The 9,911-nt window shown below is 51.2% G+C and overlaps 1 protein-coding gene across 10 annotated transcripts in view; it reads right to left on the bottom strand.

The window, feature by feature from the left end:
• Positions 1-1,852: 1,852 nt before the first annotated feature.
• Positions 1,853-9,911, bottom strand: part of PIP5K1C (phosphatidylinositol-4-phosphate 5-kinase type 1 gamma) — a 43,834-nt gene continuing 35,775 nt past the window's right edge. For 2 of the 10 annotated variants that reach the window (XM_081846145.1, XM_081846148.1), the window contains exons 17-19: positions 5,291-5,365; positions 3,955-4,041; positions 1,853-2,008 (exon numbers count right to left, since the gene is read on the bottom strand). In XM_081846145.1, the coding sequence (XP_081702271.1) occupies positions 2,006-2,008; positions 3,955-4,041; positions 5,291-5,365 (165 nt within the window). In that variant the 3' untranslated portion in view covers positions 1,853-2,005. Of the gene's footprint in view, positions 2,009-3,954; positions 4,042-5,290; positions 5,366-8,687; positions 8,739-9,911 lie in introns of those variants that run through there. The other 8 variants (XM_081846147.1, XM_081846149.1, XM_081846151.1 and 5 more) reach the window with 6 other exon arrangements.

The following is a 9,911-nucleotide window of genomic DNA, read 5'->3' as shown; positions in this document are numbered from 1 at the left end:
AGCTTCCACGGAGAGGTCTTTGAGGGCGGATTGTCAAGATGAAGGAAAGGGCGGGCGAAGGAATCAAGTCCGCTCACCAGGAGTAATGCCCAAGGTTCACAGAGCTTTGCAACTAGCTCTCAGGCGTCCCCAAATACATTCCTGTCCTTGGACTGCAAAGCCAAACGCCTCTAGAAGGTGGCAGGTTTCTTTGACAGGCAGGGAGAGATCTCTCCCCTTAAGTCAAAGAAAGGATCCCTCCGATTCTGGGTCGCTCGTGGAGGCAGATGGCTAGGACGCCCAGAAATGGCAAGGAGAGCTTTTCTGTGTTTCAAAGGCAGATCTGGGGCTCTGCCACGTGGAGAGGCACGGCCAGGCTTTCTCTTGAAGGCTGCGCTGAGAGGGACAAGACCTTTCGCTTCTCAAGGGCTATTTAAGGAAACCGCTTCCCGAGAAGGACATTTGTCTGTGCAAACAAAACAGATGGCGAGCGAGCGTATGCACAGGCAAGCTAAGGCAGCCTCGGCTGCGGAAATATCTCGCCTTCGCTGTCTTTTCAGGGACGTGCGTGGGGCAGCCTTCGAAAAACCTCCAAGAAGCTTTGAACAGCAACTCCTGCCAGCTGGATGGCCGGGGGGCTGATGGCAGCCGCAGCCCAAAATGTCAGGAGGGCTGGATTTGTAACACTGCCTTCCGTTCCGGCATGCGGCAGGCCTCCTCTCGAAGGAACCACGATTCCTGCTACCCGGGTCTTGGTTTCGAAGAGCAGCGTACAAGACGCTCAAACCGGTTCTGTCCCAAAGACCAGGTGGGCGGAAACTGGTTTTTAAAAGAGGAAAAAAAGCGCCTGCCTCACTTGCAAAGCCTCACCAGACAGCTCTTCCCTCTGCCTGTTGCAGCCTGCGGGGTTAACCAACTCCGGTTAACACTCGGAGGCGCGGAAAAGCCTTCTCCTGTGGGCTGCAAGGTCCTCCAAAGTCGATGCGATGTGGAGCCACTCAAAGCTTCGGTGGAAGCGAGCTGCCTTTCGCCACCAAAACAGGGGCCTTGTTTCTTGCGCTTCTTTCAGGAACGCAGATCAACATGGCAAGAGGCAAGGAGAGGAGAGGGCCGTCTCTCAACCTCACCGCCAGGCAAGACGCTGTCTCGTTGAAATCTCTGGGCTGGGCCAGCTGTGCGCAGATGCTTTGCTTAAAAGAAGGCTCGGCCCAAAACTGACACACAAACACACACACACAAAATGCTCAGTGTTGAAATGAATGGCTCACGGGAGCCAAAATGACTGCTTCTGCGCCACGTCCACGGAGACAGCCTTGCCAACTCTGGCACAGCAGTATTTCTGACCACGCCGAGTTCCTTGGGGGCTCCTTGATCTCCCCCCTTTCTGAGCGGAAAGCCGTTCCCCATTTCCCGGGGAATCGAGGGGGGGGGGGTTGCGGCCACCCGGCTTGCGGCCACCCGGGTGACCAACCGTGCAGGTTCACAACGCCGCCCCCCTGTCCTTCGCGCCCCCAAAAGTGCAGTAAACTGTTCCTTAATAATAATTCTTAAAAAAAAAAAAAAAGCACGACAGTGCTACAATTCTGTGCAAGGACGGAAAAAATAAATACATGATTTTAAAATAAAACAGAGAGGAAGTTCACAGTATCACATACAGCTACAATATAGTGCACTTTGAGGGGGGATATATATATGTATAAATTGGTCACTACCCAGAATTAAGGGGCCTTTTCCCAGCTTGATACACACCCCCCCCCCCCAAGAAGGAGGAGCTGTTTACAGGTCGTTGCTTGGATGGATATAAATACGCATCTTGAGGGGGGAGAGGAAGGAGAGAACGAGACGCGGTTGATGGAGGTTTTTCTTCCTGTCTTCCCCAGGACGGGTCGGGATCCAGGAGGTGTGACGCCGCCCCTGCTCCCCGTCCCAGCTGAGCAGCAGGCAGCAGGGCTGGGCGAGAGGGGACCCCGCGACTGGTGGCAAGAAGGACAATTCGTTTCTTGGGGTCGGGGGCTTTGCATAGAAGTTACTGCAGGAGGGGGACAAAAAAAGGAAAGAGAAAGGAGTTACTGGAAGAGCCAAAACAAAACTGTTTCTGGCTGGTATTACAGTGGTACCTCGGGTTACATACGCTTCAGGTTACAGACTCCGCTAACCCAGAAATAGTTAAGAACTTTGCTTCAGGATGAGAACAGAAATCGTGCTCCGGCAGTGCGGCAGCAGCAGGAGGCCCCATTAGCTAAAGTGGTGCTTCAGGTTAAGAACAGTTTCACATTAAGAACGGAGCTCCGGAACGAATTAAGTACTTAACCCGAGGTACCACTGTACTATCCTGCAATCTATGCTCGGGGCAGGTGCGAAAAGGGGGGTTCGGAAAAAGGCATCGACGCACGGCGCCAGCCCCACTATGCCGGCAGAGACTCATGTGCCGCCTTCGTACAAATTCACACACGTACAAATTGTGGCGTAGTAAATCCCGCAGTGATTGTGGGGACAGACGGCTGCCGGCATATGACCCTTGTTGATTTAAAGTAGGGTTTTCCCAAGCTGGGGTTCTTCCGCTGTTGTCGGACTACAACTCCCATCGTCCAGCGGTCGGGCATGATGGGAGTTGTAGTCTGACAACAGCGGGAGAGCCCCAGCTTGGGAAAACCCCGCTGGGCGAAGGTCAAGGTTCTTTTTCAGAGTTCCACTGCGTTTTTCAACAACCTGCCCGCCCAAGATCGTGTAAGCTCTTGCACCTGAGACAGAATGCAAGGTAAAATACCGCATTTGTAAGGTAACCCGCTGGCAGATAGAACTGATTAGGAATTACACCCGACTACAAAATTCTCCATTTCATTCACTGATATAAACCATGAAGGGGTAAAGAGGTAATGGAGAAAGATTTCTGTAGTTCAAGATTCTTGGATTAATTTAAAGGTAAAGGGACTGACCATTAGGTCCAGTCGTGGCCGACTCTGGGGTTGCGGCGCTCATCTCGCTTTACTGGCCGAGGGAGCCGGCATACAGCTTCCGGGTCATGTGGCCAGCAGGACTAAGCCGCTTCTGGCGAACCAGAGCAGCGCATGGAAACGCCGTTTACCTTCCCGCCAGAGTGGTACCTATTTATCTACTTGCGCTGGCGTGCTTTCGAACTGCTAGGTGGGCAGGAGCAGGGACTGAGCAACGGGAGTTCACCCCGTCACAGAGATTCGAACCGCCAACCTTCTGATCAGCAAGTCCTAGGCTCTGTGGTTTAACCCACAGCGTCACAAGACCCTTAAAATACCACCTGACCCCTTATATCCCTCCCTGGTCGCCGAGATCTTTGGGGCGGTCACTCTCAATGGTTCCCCCTCCCATGGTGTGTAGGCCACACCAGAAGCTTTGTAGTCAATTTTGAGGGTCCGACTCTAGAGCTCCCTGCTGGCTGAGATCCGACAGCTGCCCTCCCTGCTAAACGTCAGACGTTAGATTCCAGCAGGGTTCTCAAGTTCAAAAACACGCTACGCCCATTTTTTAAACTTTAGGTTTCGCCATGTGGTTTTTGCATTCTACAGTGGAACCTCGGTTTCCGAACGTAATCCGTTCCGGAAGAACCGTCCGACTTCCGAAACGTTTGAAAACTGAAAGTGGATTCAATAGGGAAACTCAAAACGGAAGCCGCGTCGGGAGTTCGGGTTCCGATAAAACGTTCAAAAAACCGGAACATTTACTTCCGGGTTTTCATCATTCGGGAGCCGAAACAAACGGAGCCGTTTGAGAACCGAGGTTTGACTGTATATACACGCACGCTGTTGTTTCAACCAGTTTGTTGCGCAAACCGGTTTTGTGTGGCTGTCCACAGCGATACAGGATCTACAAATGTTGGGAATAATAAGGCAAGCTTTCGGGGGCATGCAACAAGTCCGCTTCATCAGGACACCATCAGAGAAGGAGCTTTTTCCCCGTGACCCAAACGGTTATCTCATGCACACACCCCCAGCGACTTACTGTATCGCTCTCCTCGTCGGAGACAGAGTGGATCTGAGTGTTATAATGGAGCGGCGAATACACCCAGCTCCGTTCGTCTGTTGGCTGCTGCACAGCAAAGCAGGAGCAGAGGCAGGCAGGATAGGAAAATGAAGAAAGAGAAAGAGAGAGAGAGAGATATGAGAATAAGGACAGTTCGGAGCACAACTGTGTAGCAGGAAAGAGAAAGAGAGAGCGCAGAGCACAGGCCAGCCTTTCACCAAACAAAGGGGTTGCCTTTTGGATATTTTAGCGCTGCGACTTCCCTATCCGCCCCCCCTTCTGCAAAATAACACAAGAAGAATCTGGGTACAAGTTTCTGCTCTGCAAACGCCTTAACTAGGAACACAGCACAGCCGGGTTTGAGTCCTGATGGAGGGTGCAACAGCTGGGATACGGCAGAAAATTCTGGGGAGATTTAGCCGTGGAAGTATTAACTGGCCGCACGTTCCTCTATAATTTAACTATTCGATAGCTGCTCAGGGAGACCAGAACAACGAATTAGGAAGAGTCTTCCATGAGCTCACTATGAAACCATCTATGAACTATGAATACCATCTCCTGGTATGCCTTAAGGTCCATGAACAACCATAGTTTAGAGGTCCCGAGCCCTAAGGAAGTTAGATTATCCTCCACCAGGGCCAGGGCCTTCTCAGTGGTGGCTCCGACCTGGTGGAATGCTCTGTCCCGTGAGACCAGGGCCCTGCAGGATTTAACCTCCTTCCACAGGGCCTGTAAGACAGAGCTATTGCACCTGGCCTTTAATTTGAATTCAGCCTGATCTTTTATTTCCCTTCCCTTCCCTCCCCCTCCCCTTCTATGAAGCTCACCCGCTCTGAGACCCCACAGCTAATTCTCCCCTGGCCCAAGTAAGACCAATTCAGCCAGCTAGCCCTAGTGATTATCTAATGCTTATTTCCCCTAAATTGATTTTTGAATTTTATTGTTATCCATGTTTTTATACTGTGCTTTATGCTGCTTTTATAATGAAGTGTTTTAAATTTGTTGTTAGCCGCCCTGAGCCCGGTTTTTGAACTGGGAAGGGCGGGGTATAAATAAAAAAATATTATTATCCACTCCTGTCTTGCCTTGGCCTCAGTTTTCCCCAACTGCAATATGGGGAGAATACCGACCTACCTTACAGGGTGGTTGTAGAACTGCTGCAACATAACTACATAAACTACCCGTTCGTGTTAGGGCCAGCTAGCTTAGCACTGCGAGTGACATTCAGCCTCAAGGAAAAAGGGGGTCCCTTTGCCACCAAAGCCCCTGGGCATTTCGAACCTGTAGCTGAGCTCTACCAGCGGATTTCACTTACGTCCCCAGAGGAAACCGAGGCGGCTCGTAGCCTGCGCAGGCGTGGGGAGTAAATCCAGTACCTTCCGTCTGTGAACTGGGTGGTGCATGGCAGGGCAGATGATGGAAGATTTTTTTTCGGGGTGGGGGGGAAATAAAGAAAGCAGGGAGAGGGAGATGGGATAGGATGAATGGAAAGTGGAGAAAGAAAGAAAAAAAGATGATGTTGGAAGGGGTGAGAATGAATGATCATGAAACAGAGAGAAAAGCTGATGGAGGCAGTTTTTGTAGGGGAAGTGGAGGACCGTTGCTGGACCTCAAGCTGCATGGAAAAGGTTTTGCTGGAGCTCAGATGCATGAAGGAGGGTGTTGCTGCGGCAGGAAACCCCCCACCCCCAATTGCAGGAAGGCATGCAGGGATGCAACTCAGGTCAACACCCAAAAAAATAAATAAAGGTAAAGGTAAAGGGACCCCTGACCATTAGGTCCAGTCGTGGCCCACTCTGGGGTTGTGGCGCTCATCTCGCTTTACTGGGCGAGGGAGCCGGCGTCCAGCTTCCGGGTCATGTGGCCAGCAGGACTAAGCCGCTTCTGTGAACCAGAGCAGCGCATGGAAACACTGTTTACCTTCCCACCAGAGAGGTACCTATTTATCTACTTGCACTTGGACGTGCTTTTGAACTGCTAGGTTGGCAGGAGCAGGGACCGAGCAACGGGAGCTCACCCTGTCATTGCGGGGATTCGAACCGCCGACCTTCTGAGTCCTAGGCTCAGTGGTTTAACCCACAGCGCCACCCGCGTCCCGTCAGATAGTAAAATTCATGTCAAATTGCTGTTTTAGGGGTTGTTTTTAAAAGTCTGGGACGGATTAATCCGTTTTGCATGACTTTCTATGGAAAAGTGTGCCTTGGTTTTGGAACGCTTTGGTTTTGGAACAGATTAAGTTTGAGAACCAAAGTGCCACTGTACAGAAGCTGACCTCCTTGGGCTCATCAAACTCCGTATCATGTACGATGGCTAGCAAGGTCTTCCCTGGGATTTGGGGCAAGTTTTTTTCCCAAATCCTACCTGGAAAGGCTGAACTGAAGAAAGGGAAGCCACAACTCCCATTGCTGCAGAACCAACAAATACCGGAGAACATTGGGTTTGTTTTTTGGGGGGCGGGGGGCGGGAGGAGGAATGACACACTCAAAAAAACCCCCCGGAAAGTCAGAAGCACAGCACTCCACAACTGCCAGATGGCCAATTCCAAACAGCAAATGTTATAATGAACAAAGCAGCCGAGGCAGATTGCGTTTCCACTTCACATGCGTTTCAAACCACACGGCGCAGGTTTGGTTTTTTTTAAGAAAAGAGCGAATCAAAAAGCAAAACAGGAGCCGATTCCCTTCTGCAGCTGTTTGGAGAAGCTGCTTTGCAAAGCAAAGGGGAAAAGGAGGGGGGCAAGGGGGGGGGAGGCAGATCTGAGGCAGGATCCAGCAAGGGGCGTGTGGTGCTGCCCCCCCCCCCCCCCGCAGCTGAAAGGGCTGGGGCTGGAGTCACTGAGGGGCACAAGCAAGGAAAGGGGTCAAAACCCAGTCCTCTGGGGCAGGGACTGTTCAGCTAAAGCCGTCGGAGAGGGCCAGACTCAATGTCAGTCCTACTCAAGAGTAGCCCCGCTGTGGGCAGAACACTAGGCACATCCAAACCACACATTTAGAGCATCGCTTCAAGCGGTTGTGGCTTCCTGTCCCCAAAGGATCCTGGGAACTGTAGTTCTGCTCAGGGTGCTGTTAGGCAGGCATAGGCAAACTCGGCCCTCCAGCTGTTTTGGGACTACGGTTCCCATCATCCCTGACCACTGGTCCTGTTAGCTAGGGATCATGGGAGTTGTAGGCTAAAACATCTGGAACAGGCAACCCCAAACTCGGTCCTCCAGATGTTTCGGGACTACAACTCCCATCACCCCTAGCTAACAGGACCAGTGGGCAGGGATGATGGGAACCGTAGTCCCAAAACAGCTGGAGGGCCGAGTTTGCCTGTGCCTGCTGTTAGGAGGAGCCCTCATTCCCCTCGCAGAACTACAATCCCCAGAGTGGCTCAGCGGTCAAGCCCCTTTCCCCAGGGAATGCTGGGAATTGTAGTTCTGAGAGGGGGGTTTGCTAAGAACCGTTGGCGAACTACAGTTCCCAGCAATCTTTGGGGGGAAGCCACAACTGTTTAAAGAGAGAAATGCATGGTGAAGATTGGCTGGATACAGCTCAGGATCTCGCCCCTACCCCAGCTGGGCAGGGGGTCAGATTGAGAGTTTATGGGGCACAGGGGCAGCTAGAGAACGACGGGCCTTTGAGGTGGGACTACGCAGAGGGAGTGGAGTGAAACTCCTCCTGCTTCCTTCCAGGGGGTTCTTCCTTTCAATGGGTCTACGAGTAGGGATTAGGAACCCAAGGAAAGCCTGCTAGATCAGCCCTGGTCCAGTTACTGCTCTCACAGGGGCCGACCAGATCATAGAATCCTAGAGTTGGAAGAGACCCCAAGGGCCATTGAGTCCAACCCCCTGCCAAGCAGGAAACACCATCAGAGCACTCCTGACATATGGTTGTCAAGCCTCTGCTTAAAGACCTCCAAAGAAGGAGACTCCACCACACTCCTGGGCAGCAAATTCCACTGTCAAACAGCTCTTACTGTCAGGAAGATCTTCCTCATGTTTAGGTGGAATCTTCTTCCTTGTAGTTTGGATCCATTGCTCCGTGTCCGCTTCTCTGGAGCAGCAGAAAACAACCTTTCTCCCTCCTCTATGTGACATCCTTTTATATATTTGAACATGGCTATCATATCACCCCTTAACCTCCTCTTCTCCAGGCTAAACATGCCCAGCTCCCTTAGCCGTTCCTCATAGGGCATCGTTTCCAGGCCTTTGACCATTTTGGTTGCCCTCCTCTGGACACGTTCCAGTTTGTCAGTGTCCTTCTTGAACTGCGGTGCCCAGAACTGGACACAGTACTCCAGGTGAGGTCTGACCAGAGCAGAATACAGTGGCACTGCTTGTAGATGCCAGTTTAATTACGTGCAAGGGAGTTTAACAGCCCAAATTCGTTTTAGCCACACACTGCGTGAAGGAATTTCTCTTACTGGTCCTGACTTGGGACGCTGGCGCCCGGGGAGTATCTCCCGCCTTGCTTAAAGAAAAACATGGCGTCACTTCCTGTCTTACTGAAGCCACTTCCGCCCTTAACCTTGCCAGTTCCTTGGGGAAACGAGTCTCTTTTTCTACTTATTTATGGTGGGCATTGCAAAAACAAGATGCCATGGAGGAGCAGGGCTGAGGAATATCTGGTTTAGGTTCTAGGAGGTTTGGCAAAAAGCAAACAGACGGGATTCGTGCATGAGAATCTGCGCCCACTCCAAACACACACACACACTTAAGCACCCAGACTCACTTTCTCCCTGATTCAGCCCCCCTAGACTTCGTCCTCTGAACCCGATTCCAGCTGGAGAGAAAAGAAGCAAGGCCGGTTCACCGATAGCTCTTGGGAGTCACCATCTCCTGGGTTGTCGACCCAACCCAGGGGAAATACAGCAAGCTTGCTTTACAATGAGTATCAGCTCTCCGGGGTTCCAGGCAGCACCCCTGACTCTGAACCTGGGGCCTTCTGCATGGGAAGATGCTATACCGCTGAGCTATGTACCGTATTTTTTGCTCCATAAGACGCACCTGACCATAAGACACACCTAGTTTTTAAGAGGAGGAAAACAAGAAAAAAAATATTCTGAAAGAAACAGTGGATGTACGATTTTTGTGGTTCATGCTATGGCCACAGACATGATATGTGATTTGAAGGGGAGTTTGGGGTAGCCCAATGCAAAAATCCTGAGGATCCATGCTTTGTAACCAGGTTTTTGCACCACTGTGGCCCCACAAAACAGTGGATGTGTTTTTTTGTGTGCAGGCTATAGCCATGGACATGCAATGCGATCTGATGGTGAATTTGGGGCGACCCAATGCAAAAAACCTGAGGATCCATGTGCTTTGACCTCCCCCTTTCCAGGCAGCCTCCTTTATCGCTAGCTTCCCTTATTTCCCTCCTGATCGCTTGCCAATCAGCTGCTCAGTGGCTTCGTTTCAACAAGCCCTTCCCTCTTGTTTGCCTTAGCATCTTTTCCTTAGCCAGAGCAGGTTTTTTTTTGCTCCTCCTTTTCTTCTAATTTCTCGTTTTGGTATTCCTGTCTCCTCTCCTTGCAAGTTTGCTGTCTTTACCTCCCCCCTCCCAGGCAGCCTCCTTTATCGCTAGCGTCCCTTATCTCCCTCCTGATCACTTGCCGATCAGCTGCTCAGCGGTTTCATTTCAACACCCCCTTCCCTCTTTCTAAAAAATAAAAAGCACAACCTGCTTTTTGCCCCTGGGCAATTTGGCTCCAGGGACCACGCATTTGTTCCATAAGACGTGCAGAAATTTTCCCTTACTTTTTAGGAGGGAAAAAAAATGCGTCTTATGGAGCGAAAAATACGGTACTTTTATTTCTAGCTAACACCCTAGTCCTCATGGTTCTGAATAAAGCGCTGGCTTGAACGGGAGCACCAGGAAAGGAAACTGCTTTCTGCAGAGGTCAATATTGTACACAAGCAGCTGTCTGGAGTTTCAAGCCCAGGATGTTCTCAGCCC

This window comes from Podarcis erhardii, assembly GCF_964252035.2.
Source record: "Podarcis erhardii genome assembly, chromosome: 18".
Taxonomy (NCBI): Eukaryota; Metazoa; Chordata; class Lepidosauria; order Squamata; family Lacertidae; genus Podarcis; species Podarcis erhardii.
This window is presented reverse-complemented; position numbering and strand designations above follow the sequence as displayed.